This window comes from Vanacampus margaritifer, chromosome 15 (assembly GCF_051991255.1).
Source record: "Vanacampus margaritifer isolate UIUO_Vmar chromosome 15, RoL_Vmar_1.0, whole genome shotgun sequence".
Lineage (NCBI taxonomy): Eukaryota > Metazoa > Chordata > Actinopteri > Syngnathiformes > Syngnathidae > Vanacampus > Vanacampus margaritifer.
Genome location: NC_135446.1, coordinates 13809087 through 13827018, shown reverse-complemented (window position 1 = coordinate 13827018; position 17932 = coordinate 13809087). Strand labels below are relative to the sequence as shown.

General features: G+C 45.8%; 1 protein-coding gene and 1 long non-coding RNA gene across 2 annotated transcripts; both read left to right on the top strand.

The window, feature by feature from the left end:
• The first annotated feature begins 6774 nt into the window (after positions 1-6774).
• Positions 6775-8544, top strand: LOC144035032 (uncharacterized). The gene is made up of 3 exons (XR_013288349.1): positions 6775-8083; positions 8178-8242; positions 8330-8544. It is a non-coding gene; the product is annotated as an uncharacterized LOC144035032 (long non-coding RNA).
• A 5187-nt stretch (positions 8545-13731) lies between these two features.
• LOC144035013 (uncharacterized) lies at positions 13732-17526 on the top strand. The gene is made up of 4 exons (XM_077544305.1): positions 13732-16346; positions 16462-16526; positions 16779-16924; positions 17004-17526. The coding sequence occupies exons 1-4, from the start codon at positions 14589-14591 to the stop codon at positions 17087-17089; spliced, it is 2055 nt and encodes a 684-aa protein (XP_077400431.1). The 5' UTR covers positions 13732-14588; the 3' UTR covers positions 17090-17526.
• The last annotated feature ends 406 nt before the right edge of the window (positions 17527-17932 follow it).

Genomic DNA, 17932 nt, shown 5'->3' with positions numbered 1-17932 from the left:
CACAACAACAGACTCGACAACATCACCGGTCACAACATCTGCGGAAACAAGCGCTGCAACAATAGCAGAAACAACAACAGTTGCCACAACCACAGCAGTGACGACACCTGCCCAAACAACAACAGTTGCCACAACAACAGCAGTGACGACACCTGCCGAAACAACAAAAGTTGCCACAACAACAGACTCGACAACATCAGCAGTCACAACATCTGCGGAAACAAGCGCTGCTACAACAACAGCAGAAACAACAACAGTTGCCACAACCACAGCAGTGACGACGCCTGCTGAAACAACAGTAGTTGCCACAACAACAGACTCGACAACATCAGCAGTCACAACATCTGCGGAAACAAGCGGTGCTACAACAACATCTGAAACAACAACAGTTGCCACAACGACAGCAGTGACGACACCTGCCGAAACAACAGTAGTTGCCACAACAACAGACTCGACAACATCACCGGTCACAACATCTGCGGAAACAAGCGCTGCAACAATAGCAGAAACAACAACAGTTGCCACAACCACAGTAGTGACGACACCTGCCGAAACAACAAAAGTTGCCACAACAACAGACTCGACAACATCACCGGTCACAACATCTGCGGAAACAAGCACTGCAACAATAGCAGAAACAACAACAGTTGCCACAACCACAGCAGTGACGACACCTGCCGAAACAACAAAAGTTGCCACAACAACAGACTCGACAACATCACCGGTCACAACATCTGCGGAAACAAGCGCTGCTAAAACGACAGAAATAACAACAGTTGCCACAACCGCAGCAGTGACGACACCTGCCCAAACAACAGTCGTTGCCACAACAACAGACTCGACAACATCACCGGTCACAACATCTGCGGAAACAAGCGCTGCAACAATAGCAGAAACAACAACAGTTGCCACAACCACAGCAGTGACGACACCTGCCGAAACAACAGTAGTTGCCACAACAACAGACTCGACAACATCAGCAGTCACAACATCTGTGGAAACAAGCGCTGCAACAATAGCAGAAACAACAACAGTTGCCACAACCACAGCAGTGACGACACCTGCCGAAACAACAGTAGTTGCCACAACAACAGACTCGACAACATCAGCAGTCACAACATCTGTGGAAACAAGCGCTGATACAGCAACGGCAGAAACAACTGTTGGCACAACAGCACTGACGACACCAGCGCAGACAACTACAGTTGTTACAACAGACTCTCAGGCCAAAATAAAAACACGAGTTACTTTCATATCACTTCAAAGCACATTTACGGTTGATTTGCAGGATTCAACCTCTGTACCTTACCAAACCAGAGCAGCCATGATCAAGGAACAAGTAAGTGCAGTGTTGCCTAACCTTTTCGCGGGGATTATGTTCAACGCAAACCCGAGCAGAAGACGTTAAAAAAAAAGTTTACAAAAAAGTTTCTGTTTTTATTTTTGTTTTGGGGTCCAAGTTACGCTTCTACTGAGCCATCAATCCGGGAGGGGTGGTGCGGGTGGTTGGGGGGATCATCTCTGAAAAATCTGCAAAATAGCTAGCTACAACCCCAAAATAAATCCCGTAATGTACAAATTTTGGACCCAAATACAAATCCGCAATAAGTGAAATGGGAAGTAGCGAGGGACTACTGCAATGTCAAAAAAATTTATGTAACACAATGTAATGCAATTACAGTAACAATCAACTCAACTCAACCTGATTGTTTTTCTGACTCCCACAGCTTACACCCATATTTTCGGAGGCATTTCCTTCTTCCTTCTTGATCCTGATCATCATAACATTCAGGTACTTTCCTGTTGTTAATTTGTCCAACAGATTAATTGAATTTTATAGTATTTATAATTTACAAATGCTTTGGGGGATTTCTTCTGCAGGAGTGGCTCAGTCGTCAATGTCATGGATCTTGAGTTCACAGCCACATCTACGCCAAGTAACACCCAAATTGCAGATGTCTTGTCCAATGCGGCTTCAACCGTCAGTGGATTTGACATTCAAACTAGCTCCATCACTGTTGAGTCAACAGCCACAGAAGGGTCAACTACACAATATTCTGCAACGACAACCCCTGCTTTGACAACAACAGAGGCAACTATGCCAGTGATTACATCCACTGAATCAGCAACTACGGTGACAGCTGCTGCTCAGATGACCGTAAAAACCTCAGCTGCCACGAAAACAGAAGAGACAACAACATTTAACACAAGAGCAGACTCGACTACAACAGATATTACGACACATGCGGAAAAAACAAGCGCCGCTACAACAATGGCGGTGAAAACACCTGCTGAAACAAAACACACAACAGACTCTACGACAACTTCATTCCCAAGAACTCCGGAAACAACAATTGCTGCTATAACAATGGCAGAAATGACCACAGTTATCACAACAACAGGAATGTTGACACCTGCCGATACAACAGTTTCCACAACAACAGATTCTACCACAACGGCACTCACGACACCTGCAGAAACAACAACCATAGCTCTAACAGGGGCAGAAACAACAAGAGTTACCACAACAACAGCAGTGACAGCACCTGCTGAAACAACAAAAGTTGCCACGACAACAGACGCTACAACATCGGCAGTCACAACATCTGTGGAAACCACGGGCGCTGCTACAACAACAGTTGCCACAACCACAGCAGTGACGGCACCTCCAGAAACAACACCAGTTGCCACAATAACAGCAGTTACAACACCTGCTGAAACAACAACAGCTGAGATTACACCTGCTGAAACAACAGTTGCCACAGCAACAGCAGTGACGGCATCTCCAGAAACAACAACAGTTGCCACAACAACAGACTCTACAACATCGGCAGTCACAACACCTGCGGAAACAACAACAGTTGCCACAACCACAGTATTGACAACACCTGCTGAAACTACAAACGTTGCCACAACAACAGACTCCACCACAACAACAGTCACAACACCTGCTGAAACAACAAGTGCTGCTACAACAATAGCAGAAACAACAACAGTTACCACAACAACAGTGGTGACAACACCTGCTGAAACAACAAGCGATGTTACAACAGCAGAAACAACAACAGTTGCCACAACAACAGACTCTACAACATCGGCAGTCACAACACCTGCGGAAACAACAACAGTTGCCACAACCATAGTATTGACAACACCTGCTGAAACAACAAACGTTGCCACAAAAACAGACTCCACCACAACAACAGTCACAACACCTGCTGAAACAACAAGTGCTGCTACAACAACAGCAGAAACAACAACAGTTACCACACAAACAGTGGTGACAACACCTGCTGAAACAACAAGCGATGCTACAACAGCAGAAACAACAACAGTTGCCACAACAACAGCAGTGACGACACCTTCCGAAACAACAAACGTTGCCACAACAACAGACTCCACCACAACAGCAGTCACAACACCTGCTGAAACAACAAGTGCTGCTACAACAACAGCAGAAACAACAACAGTTACCACACAAACAGTGGTGACAACACCTGCTGAAACAACAAGCGATGCTACAACAGCAGAAACAACAACAGTTGCCACAACAACAGCAGTGACGACACCTTCCGAAACAACAAACGTTGCCACAACAACAGACTCCACCACAACAGCAGTCACAACACCTACTGAAACAACAAGCGATGCTACAACAGCAGAAACAACAACAGTTGCCACAACAACAGACACTACAACATCGGCAGTCACAACACCTGCGGAAACAACAACAGTTGCCACAACCACAGTATTGACAACACCTGCTGAAACAACAAACGTTGCCACAACAACAGACTCCACCACAACAACAGTCACAACACCTGCTGAAACAACAAGTGCTGCTACAACAACAGCAGAAACAACAACAGTTACCACACAAACAGTGGTGACAACACCTGCTGAAACAACAAGCGATGCTACAACAGCAGAAACAACAACAGTTGCCACAACAACAGCAGTGACGACACCTTCCGAAACAACAAACGTTGCCACAACAACAGACTCCACCACAACAGCAGTCACAACACCTGCTGAAACAACAAGTGCTGCTACAACAATAGCAGAAACAACAACAGTTACCACAACAACAGTGGTGACAACACCTGCTGAAACAACAAGCGATGTTACAACAGCAGAAACAACAACAGTTGCCACAACAGACTCTACAACATCGGCAGTCACAACACCTGCGGAAACAACAACAGTTGCCACAACCACAGTATTGACAACACCTGCTGAAACAACAAACGTTGCCACAACAACAGACTCCACCACAACAACAGTCACAACACCTGCTGAAACAACAAGTGCTGCTACAACAATAGCAGAAACAACAACAGTTACCACAACAACAGTGGTGACAACACCTGCTGAAACAACAAGCGATGTTACAACAGCAGAAACAACAACAGTTGCCACAACAACAGACTCTACAACATCGGCAGTCACAACACCTGCGGAAACAACAACAGTTGCCACAACCACAGTATTGACAACACCTGCTGAAACAACAAACGTTGCCACAACAACAGACTCCACCACAACAACAGTCACAACACCTGCTGAAACAACAAGTGCTGCTACAACAATAGCAGAAACAACAACAGTTACCACAACAACAGTGGTGACAACACCTGCTGAAACAACAAGCGATGTTACAACAGCAGAAACAACAACAGTTGCCACAACAGACTCTACAACATCGGCAGTCACAACACCTGCGGAAACAACAACAGTTGCCACAACCACAGTATTGACAACACCTGCTGAAACAACAAACGTTGCCACAACAACAGACTCCACCACAACAACAGTCACAACACCTGCTGAAACAACAAGTGCTGCTACAACAACAGCAGAAACAACAACAGTTACCACACAAACAGTGGTGACAACACCTGCTGAAACAACAAGCGATGCTACAACAGCAGAAACAACAACAGTTGCCACAACAACAGCAGTGACGACACCTTCCGAAACAACAAACGTTGCCACAACAACAGACTCCACCACAACAGCAGTCACAACACCTGCTGAAACAACAAGCGATGCTACAACAGCAGAAACAACAACAGTTGCCACAACAACAGACTCTACAACATCGGCAGTCACAACACATGCGGAAACAACAACAGTTGCCACAACCACAGTATTGACAACACCTGCTGAAACAACAAACGTTGCCACAACAACAGACTCCACCACAACAACAGTCACAACACCTGCTGAAACAACAAGTGCTGCTACAACAATAGCAGAAACAACAACAGTTACCACAACAACAGTGGTGACAACACCTGCTGAAACAACAAGCGATGTTACAACAGCAGAAACAACAACAGTTGCCACAACAACAGACTCTACAACATCGGCAGTCACAACACCTGCGGAAACAACAACAGTTGCCACAACCATAGTATTGAAAACACCTGCTGAAACAACAAACGTTGCCACAAAAACAGACTCCACCACAACAGCAGTCACAACACCTGCTGAAACAACAAGCGATGCTACAACAGCAGAAACAACAACAGGTGCCACAACAACAGACTCTACAACATCAGCAGTCACAACACCTGCGGAAACAACAACAGTTGCCACAACCATAGTATTGACAACACCTGCTGAAACAACAAGCGATGCTACAACAGCAGAAACAACAACAGTTGCCACAACAACAGACTCTACGACATCGGCAGTCACAACACCTGCGGAAACAACAACAGTTGCCACAACCATAGTATTGACAACACCTGCTGAAACAACAAACGTTGCCACAACAACAGACTCCACCACAACAACAGTCACAACACCTGCTGAAACAACAAGTGCTGCTACAACAATAGCAGAAACAACAACAGTTACCACAACAACAGTGGTGACAACACCTGCTGAAACAACAAGCGATGCTACAACAGCAGAAACAACAACAGTTGCCACAACAACAGCAGTGACGACACCTTCCGAAACAACAAACGTTGCCACAACAACAGACTCCACCACAACAACAGTCACAACACCTGCTGAAACAACAAGTGCTGCTACAACAATAGCAGAAACAACAACAGTTACCACAACAACAGTGGTGACAACACCTGCTGAAACAACAAGCGATGTTACAACAGCAGAAACAACAACAGTTGCCACAACAACAGACTCTACAACATCGGCAGTCACAACACCTGCGGAAACAACAACAGTTGCCACAACCATAGTATTGACAACACCTGCTGAAACTACAAACGTTGCCACAACAACAGACTCCACCACAACAGCAGTCACAAAACCTGCTGAAACAACAAGCGATGCTACAACAGCAGAAACAACAATAGTTGCCACAACAACAGCAGTGACGACACCTTCCGAAATGACAACAGTTGCCACAACAGAATCTACTACAATGGCAGTCACAATATCTGCAGAAACAACAAAAGTTGCCACAACAACAGACTCTACAACATCGGCAGTCACAACACCTACGGAAACAACAAGTTTTGCTACAACAGCAGTGACAACACCTGCAGAAACAATAATAGTTGCCACAACAACAGCAGTGACGACACCTTCCGAAACGACAACAGTTGCCACAACAGAATCTACTACAATGGCAGTCACCATATCTGCAGAAACAACAACCACCGCCACAACCAAAGCAGAAACAACACCACCAGAAAAAACAGTTGCCACAACAACAGCAATGATAACACCTGCCGAAACAACAACAGTTGCCACAACAACAGCAATGACAACACCTGCTGAAACAACAACAGCTGAGATTACACCTGCTGAAACAACAGTTGCCACAACAACAGACTCTACAACAACGGCAGTCACAACACCTGCGGAAACAACAAAAGTTGCTACAACAACAGACTCCACTACAACAGCAGTCACAACATCTGTGGAAACAACAAGCGCTACTACAACACCTGGCGAAACAACAACAGTTGCCACAACAACACCAGTGATTACACCTTCCGAAACGACAACAGTTGCCACAACAGAATCTACTACAATGGCAGTCACAATATCTGCAGAAACAACAACCACCGCCACAACCACAGCAGAAACAACAGTTGCCACAACAACAGCAGTGATAACACGTGCTGAAACAACAACAGTTGCTACAAAAACAGCAGAAGCATCAACAATTGCCACAACATTAGACACTACAACAACGGCAGTCACAACACCGGCGGAAACAACAAGCATTGCTACAACGGCAGAAAAAACAACAGACTCTACCATAACAGCAGTCACAACATCTGCAGAAACAACAAGTGCTGCTACAACAACAGCAGTGACAACACCTGCTGAAACAACAAAAGTTGCCACAACAACAGCAGCGAAGACACCTGCCGAAACAAGAATTGCCACAACAGACTCTACGACAACGGCTGTCACAACACCTGCAGAAATACTAAGTGCTGCTACAACAACGACAGATACAACACTTGCCACAACAGCAGTGACATCAACTGCTGAAATAACAACCACTCCCACAACCACAGCAGTGACAACCCCTCCAGAAATAACAACTGTTGCCACAACAACAATAGTGATGGCACCTACCGAAACAACAACTGCTGCCAGAACAACAGACTTTACAACGTCGGCAGTCACAACAGCTACGGATACAACAAGCGTTGCTACAATGGCAGAAACAATTACTGCTGCCACGACAACAGAGTCTACCACAACGGCAGTCACAACATCTGCGGAAGCAACAAGCGTTGCTACAACAACATCAGAAACAACAAAAGTTGCAGACTCTAACTCAAGTTTCGCGGAAACAAGCACTGCAAAAGCAATGGCAGAGAAAACAACAGCTGAGATTACAATTGCCGAAACAACAAAAATTGCCAAAACAACAGACTCAACCACAGCTGCAGCCATAACATCTGGAGACACAACAAGCTTTGCTGTAACAACAGCAGAAACAACAACAGTTGCCACAACAAATTCTATTGCCAGAGTAACCAAACAAGTTACTTTCAGATCTCTTCAAAGCACATTTACAGCTGCTTTGCAGGACAAAACCTCTCAGGATTTCCAAAAAAGAGCAGCCATGATCAAGGAACAAGTAAGTAATGCTAGGAAATGTATGTAACAAAATGTAATCAAACTACAGTGACAATCAACTAAGCTTAACCTCATTGTTTTGCTTCTTCTCACAGCTTACGCCCAGATTTTCTACAGCATTTCCTTCTTCCTTCTTGATCCTGATCATCATCACGTTCCGGTACTTTTCTGTTGTTAATTTGCCCAACAGATTAATTGAATCATGGTATTTTCAGTTAACAATTGTTTTGCGGGATTTCTTCTGCAGGAGTGGCTCAGTCGTCAATATCATGAATGCAGAGTTCACAGCCACATCTACTCCAAGCAACACCCAAATTGCAAACGTCTTGTCTGATGCGGCTTCAGTCGTCAGTGGCTTTGATATCGAAACCAGCTCCATCAATGTTGAGTCAACACCCACTGATGCGTCAACACAGTCTGCTGCAATGGCAACCTCTGGTATGACAACAACAGAGGCAACTATGCCAGTTACGACATCAGCTGAATCCGGAACTGTGGCAACAAACACTCCTACAACAACAGCAGCATTGACAACATCTGCAGCAGCGAGTGAAACATTAACGCATGCTGGGGCCGCAACAGGCGAAGCAACTGCTGAAACAACAGCTGTAGCCACAACTGCAGAATCTGAAGCAACCGTTGAGACAACCAGAGAAACATCAGCTCCAATAACAACAGCGGGGTTCACATCCAGGGCAACTAGTGAAAGAGTAACATCTGCAGCAGCGTCAACTGAGGCAACAATCGATGAAACAACAGCTGTAGCCACAACAGCAGAATCTGAGACAACAGGTCAGGCAACTGTGGAAACAGCAGCTCCCACAACAACAGCAGCGTTGACAACATTTGCAGCAACGAGTGAAACATTAACGCCCTCTGGAGCGGCAACAGGGGCAGCAACTGCTGAAACAACATCTGTAGCGACAACTGCAGAATCTGAAGCAACCGTTGAGACAACCAGAGAAACATCATCTCCAATAACAACAGTGGGGTTGACATCCATAGCAAGTAGTGAAACAGCAACATCTGCAGCAGCGTCAACTGAGGCAACAATCGATGAAACAACAGCTGTAGCCACAACTGCAGAATCTGAAGCAACTGTTGAGACAACCAGAGAAACATCAGCTCTAATAACAACAGCGGGGTTGACAACATTTAAAGCAACGAGTGAAACATTAACGCCCACTGGAGCGGCAACAGGGGCAGCAACTGCTGAAACAACAGCTGTAGCGACAACTGCAGAATCTGAAGCAACCGTTGAGACAACCAGAGAAACATCAGCTCCAATAACAACAGTGGGGTTGACATCCACAGCAACTAGTGAAATAGCAACATCTGCAGCAGCGTCAACTGAGGCAACAATCGATGAAACAACAGCTGTAGCCACAACTGCAGAATCTGAAGCAACTGTTGAGACAACCAGAGAAACATCAGCTCTAATAACAACAGCGGGGTTGACAACATTTAAAGCAACGAGTGAAACATTAACGCCCACTGGAGCGGCAACAGGGGCAGCAACTGCTGAAACAACAGCTGTAGCGACAACTGCAGAATCTGAAGCAACCGTTGAGACAACCAGAGAAACATCAGCTCCAATAACAACAGTGGGGTTGACATCCATAGCAACTAGTGAAACAGCAACATCTGCAGCAGCGTCAACTGAGGCAACAATCGATGAAACAACAGTTGTAGCCACAATAGCAGAATCTGAGACAACAGGTCAGGCAACTGTGGAAACAGCAGCTCCCACAACAACAGCAGCGTTGACAACATTTGCAGCAACAAGTGAAACATTAACACCCACTGGAGCGGCAACAGGGGCAGCAACTGCTGATACAACAGCTATAGCGACAACTGCAGAATCTGAAGCAACCGTTGAGACATCCAGAGAAACATCAGCTCCAATAACAACAGCCGGGTTGACATCCACAGCAACTAGTGAAATAGCAACATCTGCTGCAGTGTCAACTGCAGCAACAATCGATGAAACAACAGCTGTAGCCACAACTGCAGAATCTGAAGCAACCGTTGAGACAACCAGAGAAACATCAGCTCCAATAACAACAGCGGGGTTGACATCCACAGCAACTAGTGAAATAGCAACATCTGCTGCAGTGTCAACTGCAGCAACAATCGATGAAACAACCGTAGCCACAACAGCAGAATCTGAGACAACAAGTCAGGCAACTGTGGAAACAGCAGCTCCCACAACAACACCAGCGTTGACAACATTTGCAGCAACGAGTGAAACATTAACGCCTGCTGGAGCGGCAACAGGGGCAGCAACTGCTGAAACAACATCTGTAGCGACAACTGCAGAATCTGAAGCAACCGTTGAGACAACCAGAGAAACATCAGCTACAATAACAACAGTGGGGTTGACATCCACAGCAACTAGGGAAATAGCAACATCTGCTGCAGCGTCAACTGAGGCAACAATCGATGAAACAACAGCTGTAGCCACAACTGCAGAATCTGAAGCAACCGTTGAGACAACCAGAGAAACATCAGCTACAATAACAACAGCGGGGTTGACATCCACAGCAACTAGTGAAATAGCAACATCTGCTACAGTGTCAACTGCAGCAACAATCGATGAAACAACCGTAGCCACAACTGCAGAATCTGAAACAACTGCTGAGACAACCAGAGAAACATCAGCTCTAATAACAACAGCGGGGTTGATATCCACAGCAACCAGTGCAACAGAAACATCTCCTGCAGCGTCAACTGGGGCAACAATTGATGAAACAACAGTTGTAGCCACAATAGCAGAATCTGAGACAACAGGTCAGGCAACTGTGGAAACAGCAGCTCCCACAACAACAGCAGCGTTGACAACATTTGCAGCAACGAGTGAAACATTAACGCCTGCTGGAGCGGCAACAGGGGCAGCAACTGCTGATACAACAGCTGTTGCGACAACTGCAGAATCTGAAGCAACCGTTGAGACAACCAGAGAAACATCAGCTCCAATAACAACAATGGGGTTGACATCCATAGCAACTAGTGAAACAGCAACATCTGCAGCAGCGTCAACTGAGGCAACAATCGATGAAACAACAGCTGTTGCCACAACAGCTAAATCTGAAGCAACCGTTGAGACAACCAGAGAAACATCAGCTCCAATAACAACAGCGGGGTTGACATCCACAGCAACTAGTGAAATAGCAACATCTGCTGCAGTGTCAACTGCAACAACAATCGATGAAACAACAACTGTAGCGACAACTGCAGAATCTGAAGCAACTGTTGAGACAACCAGAGAAACATCAGCTCCAATAACAACAGCGGGGTTGACATCCACAGCAACTAGTGAAATAGCAACATCTGCTGCAGTGTCAACTGCAACAACAATCGATGAAACAACAACTGTAGCGACAACTGCAGAATCTGAAGCAACCGTTGAGACAACCAGAGAAACATCAGCTACAATAACAACAGCGGGGTTGACATCCACAGCAACTAGTGAAATAGCAACATCTGCTACAGTGTCAACTGCAGCAACAATCGATGAAACAACCGTAGCCACAACTGCAGAATCTGAAGCAACTGCTGAGACAACCAGAGAAACATCAGCTCTAATAACAACAGCGGGGTTGATATCCACAGCAACTAGTGCAACAGAAACATCTCCTGCAGCGTCAACTGGGGCAACAATTGATGAAACAACAGTTGTAGCCACAATAGCAGAATCTGAGACAACAGGTCAGGCAACTGTGGAAACAGCAGCTCCCACAACAACAGCAGCGTTGACAACATTTGCAGCAACGAGTGAAACATTAACGCCTGCTGGAGCGGCAACAGGGGCAGCAACTGCTGATACAACAGCTGTTGCGACAACTGCAGAATCTGAAGCAACCGTTGAGACAACCAGAGAAACATCAGCTCCAATAACAACAATGGGGTTGACATCCATAGCAACTAGTGAAACAGCAACATCTGCAGCAGCGTCAACTGAGGCAACAATCGATGAAACAACTGCTGTTGCCACAACAGCTAAATCTGAAGCAACCGTTGAGACAACCAGAGAAACATCAGCTCCAATAACAACAGCGGGGTTGACATCCACAGCAACTAGTGAAATAGCAGCATCTGCTGCAGTGTCAACTGCAACAACAATCGATGAAACAACAACTGTAGCGACAACTGCAGAATCTGAAGCAACCGTTGAGACAACCAGAGAAACATCAGCTACAATAACAACAGCGGGGTTGACATCCACAGCAACTAGTGAAATAGCAACATCTGCTACAGTGTCAACTGCAGCAACAATCGATGAAACAACCGTAGCCACAACTGCAGAATCTGAAGCAACTGCTGAGACAACCAGAGAAACATCAGCTCTAATAACAACAGCGGGGTTGATATCCACAGCAACTAGTGCAACAGAAACATCTCCTGCAGCGTCAACTGGGGCAACAATTGATGAAACAACAGTTGTAGCCACAATAGCAGAATCTGAGACAACAGGTCAGGCAACTGTGGAAACAGCAGCTCCCACAACAACAGCAGCGTTGACAACATTTGCAGCAACGAGTGAAACATTAACGCCTGCTGGAGCGGCAACAGGGGCAGCAACTGCTGATACAACAGCTGTTGCGACAACTGCAGAATCTGAAGCAACCGTTGAGACAACCAGAGAAACATCAGCTCCAATAACAACAATGGGGTTGACATCCATAGCAACTAGTGAAACAGCAACATCTGCAGCAGCGTCAACTGAGGCAACAATCGATGAAACAACAGCTGTTGCCACAACAGCTAAATCTGAAGCAACCGTTGAAACAACCAGAGAAACATCAGCTCCAATAACAACAGCGGGGTTGACATCCACAGCAACTAGTGAAATAGCAACATCTGCTGCAGTGTCAACTGCAACAACAATCGATGAAACAACAACTGTAGCGACAACTGCAGAATCTGAAGCAACTGTTGAGACAACCAGAGAAACATCAGCTCTAATAACAACAGCGGGGTTGATATCCACAGCAACTAGTGCAACAGAAACATCTCCTACAGCGTCAACTGGGGCAACAATTGATGAAACAACAGTTGTAGCCACAATAGCAGAATCTGAGACAACAGGTCAGGCAACTGTGGAAACCGCAGCTCCCACAACAACAGCAGCGTTGACAACATCTGCAGCAACAAGTGAAACGTTAACGCCTGTTGGGGCCCAAACAGGGGCAGCAACTGCTGAAACAACAGCTATAGCGACAACTGCAGAATCTGAAGCAACCGTTGAGACAACCAGAGAAACATCAGCTCCAATAACAACAATGGGGTTGACATCCATAGCAACTAGTGAAACAGCAACATCTGCAGCAGCGTCAACTGAGGCAACAATCGATGAAACAACAGCTGTTGCCACAACAGCTAAATCTGAAGCAACCGTTGAGACAACCAGAGAAACATCAGCTCCAATAACAACAGCGGGGTTGACATCCACAGCAACTAGTGAAATAGCAACATCTGCTGCAGTGTCAACTGCAACAACAATCGATGAAACAACAACTGTAGCGACAACTGCAGAATCTGAAGCAACTGTTGAGACAACCAGAGAAACATCAGCTCCAATAACAACAGCGGGGTTGACATCCACAGCAACTAGTGAAATAGCAACATCTGCTGCAGTGTCAACTGCAACAACAATCGATGAAACAACAACTGTAGCGACAACTGCAGAATCTGAAGCAACCGTTGAGACAACCAGAGAAACATCAGCTACAATAACAACAGCGGGGTTGACATCCATAGCAACTAGTGAAACAGCAACATCTGCAGCAGCGTCAACTGAGGCAACAATCGATGAAACAACAGCTGTTGCCACAACAGCTAAATCTGAAGCAACCGTTGAGACAACCAGAGAAACATCAGCTCCAATAACAACAGCGGGGTTGACATCCACAGCAACTAGTGAAATAGCAGCATCTGCTGCAGTGTCAACTGCAACAACAATCGATGAAACAACAACTGTAGCGACAACTGCAGAATCTGAAGCAACCGTTGAGACAACCAGAGAAACATCAGCTACAATAACAACAGCGGGGTTGACATCCACAGCAACTAGTGAAATAGCAACATCTGCTACAGTGTCAACTGCAGCAACAATCGATGAAACAACCGTAGCCACAACTGCAGAATCTGAAGCAACTGCTGAGACAACCAGAGAAACATCAGCTCTAATAACAACAGCGGGGTTGATATCCACAGCAACTAGTGCAACAGAAACATCTCCTGCAGCGTCAACTGGGGCAACAATTGATGAAACAACAGTTGTAGCCACAATAGCAGAATCTGAGACAACAGGTCAGGCAACTGTGGAAACAGCAGCTCCCACAACAACAGCAGCGTTGACAACATTTGCAGCAACGAGTGAAACATTAACGCCTGCTGGAGCGGCAACAGGGGCAGCAACTGCTGATACAACAGCTGTTGCGACAACTGCAGAATCTGAAGCAACCGTTGAGACAACCAGAGAAACATCAGCTCCAATAACAACAATGGGGTTGACATCCATAGCAACTAGTGAAACAGCAACATCTGCAGCAGCGTCAACTGAGGCAACAATCGATGAAACAACAGCTGTTGCCACAACAGCTAAATCTGAAGCAACCGTTGAAACAACCAGAGAAACATCAGCTCCAATAACAACAGCGGGGTTGACATCCACAGCAACTAGTGAAATAGCAACATCTGCTGCAGTGTCAACTGCAACAACAATCGATGAAACAACAACTGTAGCGACAACTGCAGAATCTGAAGCAACTGTTGAGACAACCAGAGAAACATCAGCTCTAATAACAACAGCGGGGTTGATATCCACAGCAACTAGTGCAACAGAAACATCTCCTACAGCGTCAACTGGGGCAACAATTGATGAAACAACAGTTGTAGCCACAATAGCAGAATCTGAGACAACAGGTCAGGCAACTGTGGAAACCGCAGCTCCCACAACAACAGCAGCGTTGACAACATCTGCAGCAACAAGTGAAACGTTAACGCCTGTTGGGGCCCAAACAGGGGCAGCAACTGCTGAAACAACAGCTATAGCGACAACTGCAGAATCTGAAGCAACCGTTGAGACAACCAGAGAAACATCAGCTCCAATAACAACAGCGGGGTTGACATCCAAAGCAACTAGTGAAACAGAAACATCTCCTGCAGCGTCAACTGGGGCATCAATTGATGAAACAACAGTTGTAGCCACAATAGCAGAATCTGAGACAACAGGTCAGGCAACTGTGGAAACCACAGCTCCCACAACAACAGCAGCGTTGACAACATCTGCAGCAACAAGTGAAACATTAACGCCTGTTGGGGCCCAAACAGGGGCAGCAACTGCTGAAACAACAGCTTTAGCCACAGCTGCAGAGTCTGGAACAACCGTTGAGACAACTGTAGAAACATCAGCTCCCACAGCAACAGCAGCACTGTCAACATCTGCAGCAACAAGTGAAACATTCACACCTCCTGGGGTGGCAACCGGGGCAGCAACTGCTGAAAGAACTGCAGTAACCACAGCTGCAGAGTCTGGAACAACAGTTGGGATAGCTGTAGAAACATCTTTTCTATCAGGACCAACCACTGGAGCAACAGCACAACCTGCTACGAGGCCATCACAGACAACAACAGGCACAAAAGGCACACCAATTCCGACAACGGCTTCAGAAACATCAACAGCGGGGTTTGCGTCTGTCGCAACAACTACTGCAAGAACACCTGATCCGATAACAACAAAGGCATTTACGAAAACACCTTCTGAAATGACGCAAACAAGAGCAACTTCATTGCCAACAACCGTGGAACGCACAACCGCAATACTGGCCGAGTCAACAGGGGCACTGACGACAAATGCAGCCACGGGAAACGGCGCGACAAATGCAGTCACGGGAAACGCCGCGACAAATGCAGCCACGGGAAATGGCGCGACAAATGCAGCCACGGGAAACGCCGCGACAAATGCAGTCACGGGAAACGCCGGGACAAATGCAGTCACGGGAAACGCCGCGACAAATGCAGTCACGGGAAACGCCGCGACAAATGCAGTCACGGGAAACGCCGCGACAAATGCAGCCACGGGAAACGGCGCGGCAACCATGCCGGGAGCAACACAAGTCGCAACTACGACGACGGCAACTGCCGTTGCCATAATAACCAGACGAGTTTCTTTCAGATCCCTTCAAAGCACGTTTACAAACGACCTGCTAAATCAGTCGTCTCCCGCGTTTGTGTTCCGATCGACCATGATAAAAAGTCAGGTAAGAAAAAAAGAAAAAGTGAGAACGCATCAACTCATTTATGAGAGTTCTTAACAGAATTGTTATAAATAAGCATTAAAGCATTCAATTATTATTATTATTTTTTTTTTGGCAGCTTCAACCTTTATTCCAAAGAGAATTTCCTACCATCTTCAGGATCCTGATTATCATCGGATTCAGGTAACAAGCTCGTGTCAGTTTTGCTGGGTTATTGCGTGGAAGCTGAGGAGCAATTATTCTGCAACTAATTTGTCCCGAAACTTCAGTTCCAGCGTCAAAATTGTCAATTAATTCAGCACATTTAATTTCAGTTCAGCGACAACTTTTTAGTTCATGTTCACTTCTCAAGAAGAAAAAACGAGATGTTATTGTTTTGTGTCCTTTAAAAAATTAATAAAAATAATGCATATATCCTGTCGTCTTTATGAGCAGACCCGGCTCAGTCATCAACGACATGGACCTCCAGTTCACCAACACGGCACCGAACAACACGGCAATCTCCGCCGTCCTGATTGACGCCGCCCCGGTTGTCAGCGGCTTCGACATCGAGGAAACCTCCATCACCGTCGAAGGAATCGGTACATTTAAATGGACCAAAAATCAAGCAGAATTGGATTGAGTTCATTTGAGAACTAAATTGTGATTGTGTTTTTCCAGTTTCGAGCGGAACCAGCCACAAGATCAGCCTGGTCAGCGCGTCCTGTCTGGCGGTTCTTTCGTGGATCTTGTCCAGTCAGCAATAAGCGTCACCAGCCCCCAACGCCGGCATCACTTAACATACGAGTTGGAAGACGTGTAATCTGCCTTTTTGTATTTGGAGCGGCCATTTTGGTTATTTCCAGCGGACGGTAACTGAGCACCACAAAGTCAAAGCCATACCAAATGTCTTCTTCAACATGAGTGACGGAGGTCCCACCCTAAGAGATTCATCGGCCCCCCCTGCTGGCAGTCATCAATGCAAAGACGCATCGCCTTCTTGACCGTGATTTAGTTATTTAATTCTAACAAAGGGTTTCAAACAAGATATGCACTTTCAGAGGTATTTTTATGGTTATTAAATTCTCTTTTTAATATATTCTATTTAAAACGCACAATGTGGTTATTTATCGATTCATGCGATGCCTTATGTACTTTATTTATGCAGCAGTGAGACGCAATAAAAAAAAAATGGAGTTCTCAAGTTTGTGTGATGGTTATTTGAAAGTCCTGACCGGTTAAATGTGGGATATGAAAAACACGCCCGGTGACATTTCCTGCAATAACTCAATACAATAGATGTGTAGACTTGTTGTTTTAAATGCCAGTGGATCAGGTTTGGCGGAATAATAACAAAAGGCTTGGCCCCTTTGTCAAGAGACTTGAAGAGGCATTTTGTTTGTTTTTGGGTTTTGACCTACAGATACAAAAAAACAAAAGCAAAACAAGCGCGGCTTTTCTTCATAACAGCCGCATGAAATGAACATACAATGCGAGAAACACTCCTCAACATACAAGGCAACTCTTGACGTCAACAGAGAAAAATATGAATTCATCACTCAATGAGAACAATTATTACAACTTGTATAGTTCGTATGAATACACCCACG